Source organism: Bacillus rossius, chromosome 3, assembly GCF_032445375.1.
Source record: "Bacillus rossius redtenbacheri isolate Brsri chromosome 3, Brsri_v3, whole genome shotgun sequence".
Lineage (NCBI taxonomy): Eukaryota > Metazoa > Arthropoda > Insecta > Phasmatodea > Bacillidae > Bacillus > Bacillus rossius.
In genome coordinates this window covers 56409879-56429985 of record NC_086332.1, presented here as the reverse complement: position 1 = coordinate 56429985, position 20107 = coordinate 56409879, and the positions used below count along the sequence as shown (strand labels likewise).

At 36.4% G+C, this 20107-nt stretch overlaps 2 protein-coding genes across 8 annotated transcripts in view; one reads left to right on the top strand and one right to left on the bottom strand.

Annotated features, from left to right (window-relative positions):
- The window catches only part of LOC134530722 (uncharacterized), a 26671-nt gene extending 25652 nt beyond the window's left edge, over window positions 1-1019 (bottom strand). Inside the window, exons 1-2 of one of the 7 annotated variants that reach the window (XM_063365838.1) lie at window positions 791-1019; window positions 39-92 (exon numbers count right to left, since the gene is read on the bottom strand). The gene's annotated coding sequence lies outside the window, so the exon portion shown is untranslated. The other 6 variants (XM_063365840.1, XM_063365843.1, XM_063365845.1 and 3 more) reach the window with 6 other exon arrangements.
- The window catches only part of LOC134530725 (uncharacterized), a 22527-nt gene continuing 3301 nt past the window's right edge, over window positions 882-20107 (top strand). Inside the window, exons 1-6 of the mRNA XM_063365847.1 lie at window positions 882-1139; window positions 6200-6315; window positions 7277-7405; window positions 12367-12540; window positions 14713-15316; window positions 19621-19722. Coding sequence (XP_063221917.1) covers window positions 6224-6315; window positions 7277-7405; window positions 12367-12540; window positions 14713-15316; window positions 19621-19722 — 1101 coding nt within the window. The 5' untranslated portion in view covers window positions 882-1139; window positions 6200-6223. The remainder of the gene's footprint in view (window positions 1140-6199; window positions 6316-7276; window positions 7406-12366; window positions 12541-14712; window positions 15317-19620; window positions 19723-20107) is intronic.

Genomic DNA, 20107 nt, shown 5'->3' with positions numbered 1-20107 from the left:
ATAAACATCTACATCAGCATTTAAAAATACATGCTTACTTGGTTCTCAATTTTAAGTAGGATCTTGTGATGGTAAATAAATGCAATAATACCCTGAAACAGAGCATTCAAATAAATCATGGTTTTCCTTTGCCCAGTAGTTAAAGTTTGATTAAAATTAATTTCAAAGTGCACCATTTATTTGCATACAAAGTTAAATATTGTGCTGTCTATCATGATATGCTTCATTAAGAAGATGCATAAATATTTAAAACAGTCACATGATTATTATACTTTTAAGAACCTTTTAAGTTCAATACAGGAAACTAGCCTACTTTATTCCAAAATGAAAGAAAAAAAATAATTACAACACATGGGATTATGACATCACATGACCTCAAAGATTCTTGCCTTGGCAAAATCTTTATTTTCACAACCATCCATTATCATACATATAATTATGACATCACATGAACAGCAAAGTGTCTAGCAGAAGCAAATTATAGAACATACTTATAGTCAATTAGTAATTGACATGCTGCTTGATATTGACACACCCACTAACTATTTATTCAATTATCCATAAAGTCAAAAATATAGGCTGTGTAGGTCGTAAAAAAAAATGTAAAGAATGTCATTAATCATGTGTAAAATTTGGTTAGTATTAAAAAAGTCAATTAAGATTTTGTACAATATTTACATGCACAGGTCACGGTCAAAATAGCATAAATGTTAAAATGGCTCAGAGTCAGAAATATAAGCTTTCGAAAAAAAATTATAATAGCCGCTGTCATTATCCAATTACATCCTACCTGGCAAATTACACAACACACAACAGCAGCTGAATTATTAATTTTTTTAGTACGACTTACGTCGCCCTCTAGCGAATTGTGCTGAAACCAAACAGGAAATAGAGAACTGGCCAATTGCATGGCTGATTTCTAAATTGCGGTGATCATTGCGCTGCATACACCAATCACGGACATGATGACGTTTTGTACTTGCATGCCCGCCCAGCTGTTTTTTGTTTGCTACGAAACAGTAAACACATCCGAAGCTTGTTTTGGTTAGTGAACTTGTAAGTTGAAAATTTTTGGGACGTGAGAATGGTGAACGGAGTTCGTTATTTCAGAAGGCAAGCAAAATGAAAAATAACTTCTTGTAAGTACCAACAGTGAATTTAGCTTGGAGGTGAAATATGGAAACTGTTAAAATTGTAGATTTATAATTTTATATATAAACAAATATGGATCCACACCACATGTAAACAAGCCAACAGTACTCTTTTTATTTATAACTGTGAGAGTTAAAAATTCTTTGAAATTACAGAAAAATATGTTACCAGTTCTGTTTAATATTTTTAAGTAAATGCTTTATTAAATCACATTTTTAAAAAGCTGAAAAAACAACTCTGTACATTTTTAAAATCATTTTAAAATTATTGTGAAAAAAATTAACATGATTATAGTAGCTCTTTTCCTAAAAAGGAAGGAATGATAATCCTCAATAAAAAAATGTTTTAGGTTTGTTTGAAAACTTCAAAGACCAGCAGTAAGTAAGTTAACAAACTATTAAAATGTTCACATGATGTGATTCAGTTGTGGGCATGTTTGGGAATTGTTAGATTATCTTTGTGCGTTTCCTTATGTGCCTGCTGAGTAGTAATTAATGCTTTGACTTTGCCAGGATTTCTCTGGCCACTGTTTACTAAAGAGGCATTGCATTGTGTTGTTAATACAGAACATAGTTGTGTTCCATTTTCAAGACAAGGTCTGCACAGCTCTCTTTACCACTAAACATCCTCAAAATTACCCTAGTTACTTTCATAAATTGAAACATGTTTTGTCTACACTTTCAACTTTGTCAATAGGTACACATTTCAAAGATTATCTCAGGCTTTCTCAGCCTTTGTTATGGCAGTCTAGATTTCGGTTTTAAATTGCATCATGGTGGTGGTATCTGTGCACATATTTCCTCTGATTATCACATAAACTTGCAGGTTTTGTAATAAATATTCACTAATGAAACTTTAAATTTGAGTAATGTGATAAGAAGTCATCAATTAGATTATGGATTTGCTTTTCTCTTAAGTAGATACTATAGTATAGAGAAGAGATTCAACTGTAATGACAATCAGGTTTATTCAAATAATGTAATAGCATATGCATCGGGGAAGTAGTGTGATATATGTGAAACTTTTACTCTATGTATTGAGTTATGTGTATTAATTTTAGTTAATGTATTAGCTACTTGGGCTGTCAGGCAAGCGAAGCCAGGGCGGATGTTGTCGAGATGACTGAGTGTGTACAGAGTCAATAGTTTACCTGCGGGAGCCTGAAGCCACGGGACAACAGGAAATGTACCATGAACCAGTAGCGGAACTTGGGTAAATAACGCACAGCCTCTTGGCCTGGAAGTAAAAACATGCGAGCAACCATGTTTACAGAACCAGGGCAGGAACTGACCTCCCGGTAACAAAGTTGTTACAGAGTGACCCCGGGTCACAGGGTTGAGACAGAGTGGGAATAAAGGCAGAGGAAGCTATCGGGTCGAGAGAGTCTTTCGTAGAAGCTGGAGGAGAATAGTCGTAAAGTAGGGACCAAGCAGGGTCCGAGCACTTGGCAGGAAGCGCGATGATTAGTTAAAGTCTTCAGAATATTGGAAGCAGTTAAAGTAGATACTTCGCAACCGCCATGGCTTGGCTGCCATTAGCAAGCTTAATAATGAATTAAGAAATTATGATTATTGTAAGATAACACCGATGCAGAGTATAATAAAAGATAACATAGTAGGTATTACAGGAGTTAAGTTATTGCTTAACACTTCACTTGTTTACCCGCAACATCGCTGCCTAATAGAAATCCTCTCTGCTCGGATACATTAGGTACATTTTTATCACCACAAAAAATACATTGACTTCCCTACAAGAAATATCTATGTTTTGTTTGAATGTACACTTTAAGTCTTTTATATTTATAATATACAAATGGTGACAATTATGCTTAGATAACATGCACTAGTGTAGCTTTTCCTTCCGTATTAAAGAAACACATTGTAGCGTTGCAGAACCCTGCCCTCCAAGATAAATAATTTTCTTTTAAACTTCTTTTTGTATAGGTAAATATAAATAAGTCAATGTTTTTTGAGTGATGTATATGTTATGAAACAGTAGAATCAGACGTTATGAATATTAATATACGTATGTTATTTGCATGTGCTATGTTTTTTAAGAAGGTATGTTGTATTTTATTAGACATTTTTAATCATTCCTTTTTTTATGTAATTATTCACAAATGAGCCGTTGTACTAGATTTTTGCCTGTTTAGGCCTAATTTTTCAGGTTTTTCTCAATAAGTTGAATTTTGTCAAGTAATTTGTATTATGATTGCTGTTCTTAATTTCAATTAACGTGTTGCAATATAATTATAGATCACGGGACTGTGTCTGGGCTGGGGTGATGTGTAGGGAGAGAGAGGCATAAGTGTGAGTGAGAAAGAAACAGTGCTTCCCCGCCAACCGAGATAAAGACGGTAATTTCCCCACTGCGTGGGAACTGAGTGATAACTGCTCTCTCACGGTGTGGGAGAGAGAACGAGAATGGGAGTCCCTGATTTTGATGTAAAATTGAAAAGAGACAGATCAGGGGAAGCCCAGAGTTCTGTATGTACAAGGTTTTTTCATGTATTGTAACTTGTTCTGTGATTGGCTTGTATCTGTAAGCGTGAATGAAGCGTGCGTGTGATTGGTCGGTGAGGTCATGTGACGTCTACTCCCTGCGTGGAGGAGACCGTGGCAGGATTTCACCAGTCGTCTGTCGATCGCTGCCCCAGTAGGTCGCGTTCGGTGGCTTCTCGCCAAATTATGATGTAATTTGCTAATGGATAATTTAACGTTGGTGGTCAGAGCCAGGCAGAGTATTAAGTCAACCTAATTTGTTTTATTTTCTTTCGAACAGTACTAAATTAGAAATTGCGGCCACCTTCGTCAGCGTTCGGCTCGTAGCGAAATTCGTTTTTGCTGGATGCGGCCCTGTTCGAGGTCGCACCATCTTCTTATACTTGCAGTGAAAGATTACTGAAGGACGTTATTTTCGTTAATTCACATCGCGCAAACTGTGAGCATTTTTCGACGGGCAGATGTACGTGTTGAACGAGTGAGTAAAACTGTGAAAATGATTGGATTAGTCTATGCATTCTAATTTGAAGGAATAAAACAAAAACTACAATCGACGCTTTAAATCTTTTTATTTTTGTAAGTAACGAACCGTAATAACATTAATGATTCATCAAATATGATACCTAAAATTATTATAATTCACTAATAACCAGTTTTTATCCCTCTCATCAGTTTATATTCTACCTAATAGTCAGAGACATGTGGATGTGTTAAAATAGTTTTGTAATGTATTAGTGTAAACAAACCCTGGTGTTAAGTGTAGTTAATACATAGAATTTTAAATAAACTCTGGATTCTTTCTTGTTATTAATTATACTGTCTTAAAAAAATTATATCTTGTTTGCTTGAGTTTTGTTAATGTCACTATCAAAATTACATGTGGTTTAAGCGTATAAAAAAATTATATTTGCATTGAATGGTCTTTAATCCAGCATTCTATAGCTAAGCACATTCTATGATCTGACACCAATCAAACAGCTCACATTCTAATTTTTTCGGGTGGATTCTGGCTGTCAGCCTGGGCTGCTAGGTGCATTACTGGGCTGCCGGCATTTTTAGTTTGCTTAAGAGTTTATCGTTACTGTCCATTTATTTTGTTTAGTTTAATGTTTACTGTTTATAGCAGGTTACATTTCACCTTTCACTTTTTCACTTTTGGTATCACAGTTTAAACTATATTGACGTTCGATTAATGCAGGGGTGCAGATCTGAAGGGGCGCCAGCGTGGTCCAAGAGTTTTGCGCGTAGGGTTAAACAACACGTCATCTGGATACAGTGTTTGTAGTATGTTGTATATGTAACAACCCAAATTACAGCCTTCCTCATGCAATCCAGTAATAATCTTTTGTCATAAATTTTTTGTCATATTTCAGGTTGGATTTAAAGTTTTTCCTTTTTCAAAGTTTTTGTAAATGTAATTCTCCGGGTTTATTGTTTTTATTTTTTAAAATTCATAAATTTATATTTCAAGTACTATATTTTTTTTTGCTGGCGTCTTTGTGTGGGAAGGCGTGCTGACGTGATTCTCCTTCGTTTTTCCACGACAAGGTTTGGTTTCACACGCTAGGCATGTGAGTCACTGTCACGGGAGTGCGAGAAAGATACAAAATCGCTGCATCGTGGGAACAGAAGTAAGCATTTCGTGGACGCTTCTGTTGCTATGCGCCGTGATTGGCTGAAAATTACGTCAGCGAGCCCAGGACACTGCCCGCACGAAGGAAAGGAAGGCTGTAAGATCAGTTATTGTCTGAGCACCGTGCCGAGAGGTCGTGGTTGGGCGATGGCTCGCATTATTTAGCAATGTTTTATTGAACTTCAACTTAGCGGCATGGTCTGGGCGAACCCTAACAGCCTTTTTTTTTCTTCAGACATTTTAATAAATTATAAATTTTTGACCGTAGTCGTAGGTGAAGCCCACAGCGAGGCAACAAAGGGTATTGTCCAGCCGTCGCTGCCCGGAACTTATTCGGGCAATATAATGTAATTTGTAATAAGTCTACGTGTTTTTTTCCTTTTTGGAGGTACCGGTTAAATTTTTGTTGTGTGCTCTGCTGTGCTAAATATTTTGTGATTTTTAAATGAATAATTAAAACCAGGTAATAAATCAAACCTTGTTTATAAATTTATTTTCTTTTCGTGACCTACAACCTGTATGTTCCACTCATCACCAAATTTGAGCTAGCCGGAGGTGGTGGGTGGTGACATATACTGCCCTTATTTTTATCTATATACATGCAATAAGCACAAAAAATGTTAAAATATACTGAAAGTTTTCCATAAAATATAGTTTTGACATTATTATTATTATGTCTATCGCAACTTCGCAAGCACAAGCAGGTCAACGAGCCCCCACAGTGAGGGGGTTCTTAGTTCCATAAAGGGGGGGGGGGCTAGCCCCTTCCAGAATCTACGTCTATGTCCAGCATGGCCATTATCCCAAACTTGCTGGATTAAAGACCTTTTGCTATGGTAAGCATATTTGTGGCATGCATCTTGTGCATTTTTGGGATGAGTGTGTTGAAGCTGCGTTGATTTTGCCTCCTCAGGTGACGTACATTGGCTGGAGCACGATGGTGCACAAAAAATCTGAATACAGACTGCAGTTTCACCTTCTTGCAAACGATCTCAGGAAGCAGATATGGCTGGACAATCTGAAGTTCAGGTTGGTTTAGTACCTCTTGTTAAACTAGTCCTGTGGTGGCAGTGGTGTTCATACAATTAACACTATATGAATGTTTCCGAATGTTAGGACGTGTCCTTTGGCCCTAACCAAATGATCCTTTAGTTTTGAGGCTGCATTCAGTGAGAAACTAGTGAAAGGATATTCAAATTATTTCTTACACAACCTGGTGTAGAACAAAATTTTTGGAACTGTCATTTGTTTGCTTCTACAAATTTTTTACACACTATATTCAGTCTTTTTTTAAATTTTTACATGTTCAAGTTAATAATTTGACAGTAGGTATAGATAAACATAAAATGATTTAGACATCAGGTGGCTGGCTAAGCAACAGACTATTGTCATATTTTTTTATTAAAAGTTAGCACCACAAATCCCTCAAAGGCCATAAGGATGTATGAAAGGATGTTAGCAACTCATCATTTTACAAGAGGTTGCATTTAAAGCAATTCTGTAACTATCCTTGCAACTATTCGGAAGGTAAACAGAAATGGTTGACGTCCTATAAGATGCACTTTTCAAATATCCTTTAGGCTAAAGAGTACTTTAAGGAGCAATTAAGAAACAGCATAAACCTTTACTACAACTTCCCAAATTTGATGGGAAGTATATTTTCCACATATCAAAGTTGGTGGGAATTACCTAAGCTGTTGGTTTTCCCTGATCTCTGTAACTGCCCCTAGCACTGCAATTTTTTGTGATTTTGGGTGTCTAGTTTTTTTGTTGTTGTTGTTGTTGTTGTTAGGTGGGGGTAACTTTGTGTTTTCCAAGCAACAAAATATTTTAAGAGACTTAGCTTTGGTCAACTGAGATCATCATCAAAAAACTGATGGTGGTGATGATAAATGGCATTATTGTAAGCAGCAGTTCTTTTTTTAAAAAAAATGTTGAGGATTTCATGTAGTGTTTCTAAATGCAGAGCTTGGTACGTGTTTCTGTTCAGGGAGTCATGTCGCTTGACGAATCAGTCCCACCACTATTGGTCATACCAGGTGACTGAGGATCCTTGTGAATGTGACACACTGGCTGTGGCAGAAGATGAAGAGGATGTTGCTCCACTACCTCCACACAGGTAAGAGAACCACTTGTAGCATTGCAATGTTCCGCAGGAAGTATAAAAGTATCATTTGTAGCTGCTGAAAAAAAAAATGTATTTACCTTCAATTTTAAAGAGAAGCTTAAATACACAATTCAAGTTTTTTTTATTGGTTTTTAACTAGTTGGCATTGAGGACTTTTGAGATGGAAACACTATTCGGGGATATTGGGAAAGTAATTGCCCAACCATTGTGGCATTTGTATGGAGTGATTTTAAGAAACTATGAAAACATAAATGACATGACAGGATTCAAAGTAGGCACATCGAGCATGATTGTCCATTGTCTTACACTCGTGCCCATTTGCTCTAGTGGATGAATTATACTTGAACCCGGATATAAACATTTATGGGTCATTCCATGTCAAAATCACCCAAAAAAATTTTTGAAATGTTACCCACCAACATGGATTTCCACAAAATTTTGTGTACTTGTTGCCTCGATGAAGTTATGAAGCCATATGAATTTTTTCTTCATTGGTCCTTATAGTTTTTTTTTTTAACAGAAGGTCAAAGTTATATGCATTTGCTTGAATGTGTCACTCTTGATACTTCTTTTCAGGAGTGCAGCACATTGCTAAAAAATAATATTTCAGCATGTATACTTGTTTAATGTATGAAATTATTCATGTAAATGAAACAAGGTTTACAGATTCCAAGAAAAATTGCCTGAAAGCATTTTTATGTTTTCTTATTGCTTAAAAAAATTATTTAAAATGAAAATGGAGCATGTTTTTACAGCATAACACATGAAATTGCAGATGAGAAAATTTAGCAAGAGGCAATAAAGAAAACTCATCTGTATTGGTTTTACATTAATCATGTAACTACATTTTATAATATAACGAAAGAAAAACAGTGGGGTTTTTAAGGTTTATGTATGTTAGTGCATGTATAATAACCCCATCTTTTGTTTTCACTTTGGTAACCACATGGCTACCTATATCACCTTCTTGCACTGAAGGTCCAGTCATGTCAGCATTACACAAGTGTGTAGTCATCACTAGGCTTATCTGCAGAGGCAGCTGCAGTAACCTCCGCTGATGTGGCAGGATAGCCAGTCGGTGAAGCAGAGTTGGAAGGTTCTTCAGTGCTTTCTGGTATAAGGTTAATAAACAAGCATGTGGAACGAACTACAAACTTTTGTTTAGTTATTCTTTTAATTTTTTCATTGTGTTGTTATTGGGATCGCACAACAACTTTATGATTTGGTTTTTGAACCAGTGACATTATGTGAAAGTGTTGTGAAGTTGATGAAGCAGTAATGGAACTTCAGCAGTTAGGAATTAGTGAACCATGTAGTGTAGGTAAGGAGACTGGAACAGAGTGTCATAAAACAAGTTATACCCATTTGAAGAGGTTGAACAACATTGAAACACTGAGTGATACTGACAAAGAACTTTTATCCTGTAGGAGTGGCATAAAAAGTGATAGGTTAGCGAGTGTCTGTGAGCACCATAGGATTTTTTATACAAAAAAATATGAACTGTATCAAACTACATGTTGTGATCCACTTAAAAAACATAAGAAAACCATTTACAAATCACTACGATGTGTAAATAAAGACATTTCAAGGGAAATATATGACAAATTAAATTTGAAAATACCACAAGGACAGAAGATTTGTTCATCTTGCAGAAAATGCATACAAGCACTTCCTATTAATACAACAGACCAGGAATCATCAGAAATATCTGATACAGCCAGTGTATGCAGTATATGTGATCTTGATGCATCATCAAGCAAGGAAGCTGCTTCGAAGACCATCAGTACTACATTTGATGAACTAGGAATATCCCCTTTAAAGTTACATGCTGTACCAGCACACAGCAAGCTAGTTTATGGGAAAAGGAAATTGAAATCGGCATGTGACAGCTTAAGAAGTAAAGTGTGCAAAGTACTTGGCCAGGGCTTTCCCACTGAGAAAAATGACAATGAACAGATTTCAAAGGACATCAAACAGAAAGCAGAAGATCTAGATACACTCTTATCTTTAATTAAGGAAAAAGTAAGAATGACACAGAATACACTTTAGTTCCAATTTCTTGGAGCAGACAAAGGATCATGGAAGAATTTGAAGTCAGTGAGTATGCAGTTAGGCAGTCAAGACATCTTCTTAAGGAAAAAGGAATTTTATCTACTCCACAATCTAAGAGAGGGAAATTCTTAAGCTTAGAAACTGTTGAACGGGTGCGCAATTTTTATGAAAATGATGACTATTCTAGAATAATGCCTGGAAAGAAGGATGTAGTTAGTGTTGCTAGGAATGTCCACAAGCAAAAACGTCTTATTCTTTCTAATTTACGAGAATTGTATGCTGCTTTCATATTCCAATTTCCAGAATCTGCCGTTCGGTTCTCTAAGTTCTGTATGCTAAGACCTAAGTGGTGTGTTTTGCCAGGATCATCAGGAACCCATTCTGTATGTGTATGTAGCATACACCAGAATGTGAAACTTCTTCTTCATGCAGTTGGTGAAATCAATGAATCCTATCATGACCTTATAACTTACCTAGTTTGTTCCAAGGAAAACAGAGATTGCATGGTGCGTCACTGCTCTCATTGCCCACCAAGTGAGAATTTAAGGAGAATTCTTCAAGAAAAACTGAATTATGATCCTTCAGATGAGATAGAATATAGTCAATGGGTAAGTACTGATCGAACAGAACTCATACGGTGTACTGCAAGTTTTGGAAACTATTTGAACAAATTGATTGAAAAGCTAGAAAAACTTATTCCACACTCATATATTGCACAAGCCCAATCCAACTACTTGAAAGAAACTAAAGTTAATTTGAAGTCAGACACAGCAGTTGTTCTTCTAGATTTCAGTGAGAATTTCTCATATGTTATCCAAGATGAAGCACAAGGTTATCACTGGACAAGTGGTGCTTGTACTCTACATACTGTAGTCATTCATGTCCGCTTGCCTGGCTCAGTGGATTTGTCTGTCTGTAATCTTTGTGTGTTGTCTGATGATCTGGATCACGATGTAGCCTTCGTACATGCAACACAAAAAGAAATTGCGAAGCTAATTTGTGAAAAATTTTCGTTTGTGCGAAAGGTGTGTTACTTAATTGACGGCTGTGCTGGCCAATATAAAAACTACAAAAACTTTAAAAATTTGTGCTATCATGCTAAGGATTTTTCCCTCGAAGCATCTTGGTCATTTTTTGCTACCAGCCATGGGAAGTCCCCATGTGATGTCATTGGTGGCACAGTGAAACGCTTAGTTACTAAAGAGAGCCTTGGAAGATGTCTTGATAACCAGATAACAACAGTAGATGAAGTATTCAAATTCTGTACATCGCGCATTGAACATATTCATTTCAGGCTTGTCAAAAAGGAGCTGATTCAACAGGAGCGACATGAGTTGTCAGGACGGTTTACAAAAGTAAAGACAATCCCTGTAACACGCGGATTTCATCAGTTTATACCACTGTTGCAAGATGTTGTAGCAACGAAACGCATAAGTTTTGATGAAAACTACACCTCAATGTTCCATTTTAGAGAAAGCAATCGTACTCTTGTCACCATGTCACAGCTTTCTATAAACTCATTTATTTCATGTGTATATGACTCTCACTGATAGTTAAATTCTTACATCCGCATGGACCAGCAAGGTCATTCCACTGGCCTTCCGTTGACAGAGAAGACAGGTGTGATGTTCCACTGTATAATATCCTAAGTGTTGTTAGTATACCAGTCACAAAAGGAAGTGGTAGGATGTGGTACTTCCCAGAAAAAGAGGTAGAGTTTGCTGATATTCTGTTCAACAGACATTTTGGCTCATAACACTAACTGTATATATTGGTAGTTTTGGACTAATATTCATTTATTATGAATTGAAATGGAAGGGGAAAATATTTGTATTTATATACCTGCAACAAGGGAAATTAGTTAATGTGAGATAGAAGTTTTCATCCTGCATCCTGACTTTAGGAACATCAACCACCAGAAATACTGCACAAGGTAATAATTATGCTCCATCACTTACTTGAAGGATAAGGCCGTTGGTTTAAAGCATAACCAGGTTTCAGATTATGTATGTGTGTGGGTACACACACATGTGTAGCAAATGGAAAATCAACCCAAATATTGCAAACATATTAAATAGCAACTTGCAATGAATTGTGATAGTACATATGTTTTGAGTTAAAATATCTTAAAAAGGTATGAATACACTGATAATTAATAATAATCACTGACACTATCACCAGTTCATAAATATATACAGTGTTATTCTTTAGTAGCAGCTACAACAAATTAAGAAAATATTTTTAATGAGTGTTGTGGTCGGTTTCCAATTAAAGTCTTATAGAAAACTGTATAAATTTTATATCAAAGCCTTCAAAACCCCACTGTTTTTCTTTCGTTATATCATAAGATGTAGTTACAGGATTAATGTAAAACCAATACAGATGAGTTTTCTTTATTGCCTCTTGCTAAATTTTCTCATCTGCAATTTCATGTGTTATGCTGTAAAAACATGCTCTTTTCATTTTAAATAATTTTTTTAAGCAATAAGAAAACATAAAAATGCTTTCAGGCAATTTTTCTTGGAATCTGTAAACCTTGTTTCACTTACACGAATAATTTCATACATTAAACAAGTATACATGCTGAAATATTATTTTTTAGCAATGTGCTGCACTCCTGAAAAGGAGTAGGTATCAAGAGTGACACATTCAAGCAAATGCATATAACTTTGACCTTCTGTTTAAAAAAACTATAAGGACCAATGAAGAAAAAATTCATATGGCTTCATAACTTCATCGAGGCAACAAGTACACAAAATTTTGTGGAAATCCGTGTTGGTGGGTGACATGGTCTGGGTGATTTGACATGGAATGACCCTTATTTAATTTATCTACAGTATTGTTGCTTTCACACGCAAAGTTTCCTTAAAGATCTGTTTTGTCTTTTTATTTCATTGCAGATTGAAGCATAAGTTTTTGTTGTCTATGTACGGTTCAGAGAAGTCAGCTGAGAAAGGTTTATTAGTTCCTGGGGCACAACTGGCACCTCATAGTGTTGAGCTTAAACAGCAGCAAGCAGTACACGCAGAGTCCAGTGCCGAAGTTGCGAATAAAGGAGAGGAAATACTAGACAGGTATTGGTACTTTTCCTACAGACATTTTATTATTACCCTGAAAAGTCTTGAATCCACATTCTATGGTTTGGCACATTTCGTAGTCCAACACCAATGGAGCTCCATGTGCTCAGATTTTTCTGGGTGGATTTCATCTGTTGACCTTGGCTGCCGAGTGGCATTACTGCGCTGCTGGCATTGTTAGTTCCTCGGAGTTTATCCTTACTGTCAGTTTTAATTAAAGAATGGTGTTTTCCTGTTTTGCAGCGGGTTTTATTTCACATGTTTACATTTGGTATTAGCATTAAAACTATTATGACGCTCAATAATTCTACAAATTGCAAATTTACATGGCTGTGGACCCGAATGTGCTGGATTAAAGACCTTTCACTTTTTTTTTATGTGATATACTTATAACTATTTACAATATTATGTAGTGAATTGCAATAAAACCGAAGTAACATTGAAAAGCATGTCAAACACCACATAACACAGGAATTTAAGTTAATACTCTACAAAGCACCAAAATTCATTGAAAGTAATCTATTTAGCATGAAATTTTTACCACATTTTATTAAAAAAAAAATTGGAAAAAGTTTATTTTATTTTAATCTAGCCACTGTTATTACTCACGTTTACATTACATCATATGAACATTTTTTAAACACAAGAATACTTAACAGATTTATTTGATTTGTTCTAGATAGTTGGACACTTTATTAAAAATCAGACTATTGTAAAAGTGCCTCATGTATAAGCCAAAATGACATTGTTTTGAAAAAAAATTAGTGTCATGGATCATTTAAATTTAATATTTGTTCAATCATATGCTATCTTTTTGAAACACATAATTATAAAAAATAAAACCAATAACACTGAATTCTTCTGTTTTAAAAACTATATTATTCTGAAAATTAAACCATAATATCTTGTCTTCGACTTTTGTAAGCAAGTATTAACCAATAGTAAATAGGCATTTTTGTTACTATAATTAGTACACAGATTACTGCAACCAAATTGTTCTACTGTTGGCTGCAACTACATCATCTGCACCTGGGTACTCTATCTTTTTCATCTGCTCAGGAGGTGGTGTAAAATGTTCAGAAAGTGCAGGTGGGTAGGTATTAATTTAATTACTAGGTTTCATTATGAAAAATTTTTGAATTAGGTTATGCATAACAGAATTATGTTATTTGCAAACAATTTAGTCATAATATTTAAGGAAAAACATGTAGATACTATAACAATTTTGATGGAAAAATAAAACAAGAAAACAATGTTACTCTTTAAATTAATTTTGACAACTATAAATTACAATCAATTTTCACATTTTAACAGAAATCATTCCATAATAGCCCTCATGTGTTAATGGGTAATATTTAATTTCCTTTGTTCTTTCTATACCCACAATTTTTTTCTTTCAACACTCACTATGCCTTTGGTTACACACACACATACCAAATTACAATTACATACATTTGCCGATAATATCATTGCTGTAACTGTTTTAATGAAAGTTATAAATTACTATTTAAAAATTTCTATTCCTTCCCAAAAAAAAAATTATACTTAGATTCCTTTATAACATTTATGTGTATGTGCATGCAATTATTTTTTATATACAGTACTCCATTTGCAAACAAAAATGAATTTTGGCTATATTGGTTTTTTTTTCATTATGTTTATGACAAGCCCTCAGTATTCTTAGAAAGTAGTATTTTTTGAGCTGTGTGTAGTGTTTATTATTTTATGTAACAAAATAAAGTTGTGATAATGTTAAAGAGGTGCTATTAATAAATGTGTGCATCCAAACACTATGCAGTGCATTTCACTCATCAGGCACTGAATGTAGATGCCTTAGAGCTGCTAACTAGCTCATTTTTTGATAGTCAAGATTCCAAGGGCTCACATTGGTAGAGTGGTCTGGCTTTTCGTCTCCTATAAAGAAGTCACAAAATGGAAGACACGGTGGATGTTTGTAAGAGCTGGCTGCTTTTCCCGGGTTACTCCTACTATCCTCCACAAACGTTTTTTTGGTGCTGTTTTGCCCCTCATTCATCTCTGATTACATAAAGCATTTCTTTATGTTTTTAATTTTTTTTAATTGTGCTTGTATTTTTTAATTGGTTAGTTTCCTTAGAAAGAACATAGTTTTAAGAATTTTGCTTGTGACGTTATTATGTATTCTCATAGAATACCGGAAAAAGATGTGGATGTCATGGACTCAACAGTTCCTCAAGACGCCTCTGCTGAAGCAGCGGAAGATCATGTAAGAGTCGAACCCAGCGCCCCACCCTTATCCCCTTGCTCTCCTGTTCCAGAACCTCCCACAACCATGGCTAACACACTTAACCAACCTTGGCAACCAGCTCCAAGTCCTCAGTTCCGCCCGTTCCAGCCCAGCTCGTCAGCAGCGCAGGGTTACCAATCTGCCAGCAAGAACCGTCGACCGAGCCCGCACCATCAGGACCCTCCGCCAGCGGCGAGAGGCGCACGGAAGACGTCATCGGACATCACGGGTCGCCAGCTCAGCCCCATCCGAGTGTCCTTCCCGACGCCCGCGGTGGACTACACGATGGTGCAACGGGTGCCTCCGCGCTCCGTCACCCCCTCCAGGAGGTCCCAGGGGTCGACGGAACAGCCCAGCCCGTCCTGCCTCTCACACCCCAGCAAGACTAGCAGGAGAATGTACTCACAGGAGAGGAAAAAGTGCCCTTTCGCTGCGTTTGGGTGGAACGACACCAACAAAGATGTAGGCCATAAGAAAACTTACAACGTGTCTGCTCCTGAAGCTAAGGTCAGTTAGTTTCTTGAGAATGTAGAAAGCTAGTATTCTTGAGCAATTGTAATTATTGATACTTTTAATAGTAGCGAGATCATTTCATGTAGTTTGATGGCACCAAAAATTATATATTATACATAATATTTTTATGTATATGTATATATAATTATAAACTAAACAAGTGAGATGGTTGCCAAACAAGTAATGTATCTGTTTTTGTGGATAGTTATTTATTTATTTATTTTTTTACCAGTATTTTGAAGGATTTTTCTTTTAGTTAATAGTAGTGGTAAAGAATAACTTTCATATACAGTAAACTCCCGGTATATCGCGCCTCGATTGATCGCGGAATCGGGTATATCGCGGGTCAAACCATGTCCCCCAGTCAGAAATGAATAATAATAATAATGGAATAAATGGTTAACAGCCGATTAGGATAATTTTGCGTTGTAACTAACAAACTAAGCATCGGGCAGAAAAAAGCCTAGGCGTAGAAAATGTCCGCATTAAAATTCTAAACAAGATATCTCCGTACATTATTCCTCTATCTTGTAGGGTTTTCAAATTATGGTCCAATCCAGCCCAGTGATATTTTCTGAAACACTAGTTCTTAACGTCGCTTTATCTCACAAATGAAGCATCGGAACGGGGACCTGATAAAGCCCACCGTCCAGCGACATTATCCAGCGTGACTCGGCTGGGGATTGATGTTGGATAGGCTTGGTTGTCGGCAAGCGCTGGGTAGGGAGAGGCGAGCCGAGTTTATGGAGAGAGGTAGATATCAGAGCGGGCAGAAACATGACGAGGGGGAGTGGGGGAGGGAATGTGTTCACGCAGCACACAGGCAGAGCATGGGTCACTTGACTGAGCAGCGTCGCTGCGTACAAGGCAAAATCAGGTAGTCCGGTGTTTAAAATTCCACTCCAGAATATTAATTGGTACTTTACTGGACATCTGTATATAAATGTTTTGTTACAACTTAAACCTACAGACGTAATATTATTGGGTAATTCATTGTATTATACAAGTTCATCTTTTAACTTTGGTATAATGTTTTAACATTAAATAGTAAAGTAAATCGGCTAGCGTAATTTTAATCTTTGCCCAGGAATTCCCAGTGGTCCAATATTTACGTGAACCATACTGTACCACTTTTGCCGTGAGGTAGTAAACAAGTCCCGGAAATGTTTATGTGTAGCGGTCTCCCGACCTTTAAACAGAGGCTGGGGAATATAACACTTGCCGATCCGAGCCACACACACTCAGCAACTCGACACAGCGTTTGGTGAAATAAGTAAAGACAAAGTTTAACACGGTTTTTAATACGGCGTCACTGATGGCGCTAAAATTGAATTGGCGCAATTTTTGTTTCCCACATGTGACCATTTATAATTTACTGTAAGCATGGATAATAAAGTTTAACCACTTGACACGATAGACGATTCTTTATTTTTTATTGTACGAATGCTAGACTCGTTTTTTTCCTGTATCTGCGGCCTGCTTCTACAAAATACAAGCTATCTGTAAGTACATAAATCTAGAATTTTTATTTTGTCAATCAAACTCGGTACTTTGCGATTAATATTCGGTTTGAAGTATCACTACGGCCTTTCTTTTTAGAAGACTTGGACCACAGAATCGTGTGTAACCGCACACACTGCACTTACTTTGTTACGGACTCTGACGAAGCAGATACTGTGGCTAACACCACGAGACTGGCAGCAGCAGCTTGTGTGCCGCACGTGTGTATGGCGGCATGTGGCGCGCTCGTAGGCCGTGCGACAAACTGTGCGCGGCACGCGGAAAAATAAAAACAATTCAACATTTAATATTTATCTTTAAAATTTATTATTTTTATTTTTTCACCCGTGTTTAGTGAAAACTGCGGATGCAAAGTCCGCACAAAGGCGGGCCGTCTATACTGTGCGTGCTTGCCGACCTATTAGAACACAGGCGGTGTTTTATGCCTTTTGACCTTGGCACATCGAAACATCGCGGTTATGCAACAACGCGGGTAAAAGTTATGTCCCCCGAAAACCGCGTTAAATAGGGAGTGTACTGTAATTATCATTTAAATTTGAGCCTGTATTTTTCAATGACAAACTACAATAATTGATTAAGAATTGTTTTTGTTATATCTATTTCACTAGTTTATGTATAGGGGCTTATAATCCTTATATGTGCAAGCTGTAGATTGTACAGTATGTCCATAAAAGACTGTCCCAGTTATAAATTTTAATAGTATCAACTGTAAGCATTGTATAGTTTTGGTTCAAGGTCACAATCAAACAGTTTTAGATAAGTGCATGTGCGAGTGCTGCTTTGTTGTTTTCTTGCTTGCAGCACCACCTACGCAAAATGGCGACTCCTGAGCATAAAGCGTTTTGTGTTGTACAGTTTGCTAAGAGTTAATCTGTAATTTCAGTTCAACGTGCGTTTTGTTTTAAGTTTAATTGTGATCCCCCATGTGACAAAAACATCCACCAATGGTCGCAATGACAGAGCTCTTTTTCGTTGGACTCCACGTTCTCCTGACATAATGCCATGCAATTTTTTCCTTTAGGGCTTTATAAAAGATAGTGTCTATGTTCTGCCGCTACCTAATGATTTGCCAGAGTTGAGACACATAATTGAAACTCCGGATTTGTTAATCAAAATGAGGGAAGAATTGCACTTTAGTTTGGATGTGTACTGTATAGCTAAAAGACGGTCGGTACCACAATGCCGAAATACCAAAACGCCGAACGTACAATAAATTGCCAAATTGACCACAATGCCGACAGCTAGAAAACTGCTGTGTACGACAACGCCGAAATACAGTAACGCCGATAAATGTTGCGGCCACAGGAGCAAAATGAAAAACAACTGAATGAATTTGTGTGTGTTTCTTAAATGTATCTTAACGCCGAAAGACCATAACCTAACCTAACCTAACCTTACCTTACCTAACCTAACCTATCCTAACCTTTGTGGCAGTCCTGCAATGACATTTTTCGGCATTGTGGTAATTCGGCGTTGTGGTACACAGCAGTTTTCTAGCTGTCAGCGTTGTAGTCAATTTGGCATTTGGCGTTATGGTTATCGGCGTTGTGGTGCGTCCCCGCTAAAAGAGAACATATTGAATAAAATTTGTAAGAAAATTTTTTTTATTTACCTTCAATTTGATGTATGATTTGTTGTAAATAGTCTAAATTAAACTGATATAATAAACCATTGGAATTACAACATTCTTTTATGGACATTCTGTATATGAACCAGTTTTCCTTATGTCCGTACTCGACTTTAGGTTTCTGCTGCTTTCTCGGTCTTTGTCATTTGATATTTTCCTGCAGTTATTTTTTTGTGTTTTTGTTTTCCATTTATTTTATCTCATGTTTGGTGAGGGGAAAATGTCAGTTTAAATTTTGTGTGTGGGTGTTGGTGTGGGGGTGTGTGTGTGTATGTGCTATTGGTTATTACTTATGAAATGAGATTGAAATGCAACTGAATTTTCACACAATGGTCAATGGTGTATTGAGGGCCCAGCCTACCCATGCATATATACGGTGTGCAGAGCTTCAGAAAAAACCAGGTAATTTAAAAACCACCTCAAGTTATCCAATTGGGATCTTTTTACAAAAAGCATTTAAGAATAGGGCGGAGGGGGGATGATTAGTTTTGTTTCGTAGTTGTTTTTAAACTGTATTTTTAGAAGAGTGAAAGTGGCTAAAACCTTTTTATTCAGATCAACTTTCAGGCTTGAAATCTCCAGTACAGTTTCTTGAAAGCACTCAAGAGACTTGCATTTTGTTACTTCTCCACCAAATAATTCTGCGGTCACCCCTCACATCTTATAGTTGCCCTAAACACGACAAGAAGACTGCACACCAGTTCACAGCCTTGTGCTTAGGAGGCGATATCATGCCAGAAGCCAGCGAGCATAGCATTTAATCATACCACCACACTGACACAAATACACCCATTACCAGGCAGGTCCCTGAAGCAGTAAAAAAATGTGAGTAATGGGAGCATTTCTTGTGTCTGTGCAACAAGGGCTTTGCATGAGAGGTAAAAAATTGTAATTTTCAAAAGAAAGGTAGACCACATGAATCATTTTGAAAAGGCAATGTATTGTTAATGACTGCTGGCTGAGTGTTAACATTTTTTTCATGTTTTATATAACTTAGTGTTATTGATGTATTAAAAATATTTGATGTGTACACATTAGTAAAGGCCATAATTTTAAATGATCATAACATATTTTATTGGTTGTGACACTGTTACTAAAATTATCTTATTTTATGCCTATGGTCATTTTACGAATGTGTTAATATTTTTAGGTGTATGAAAATGCATTGAGAGCACTGAAAAAGCGACGTGAGGAAATAGAAAAGTTTTTAGCAAAGGAAGCCGCACTTAAAGGACACCTTAGTGCATGCGATGTAAGTACCCAAAATGCTTAACTTTTTTGGAATTTAATTTGCTGCTCATTCGCAAGTAGAGGTCAAACAAGTGGTTGCTTCTGGTCGTAGGGCTTGGTTGGGTTTTTGCAACATTCTTTATTTCAATATTGACATCCATCCACATTTTAATTGAACCGTTTTAATAATATTTGAGGAATAAGTAATCCCTATAAATGAGACACTATTATTATTCTCAAACACTTTTTCCAGTTGCATTGCTTGTCATAACATAACCTTTGTCTTATTTTTTATATTCATTTCAAGTATATGGTTTTGAAATCTTTTACAATGAAATATGGCGTGTATTAACATTTCTGTCATACTAGTCTTTGTTTTTATTTTGTAAAAAAAAAAAAGTTTTTAA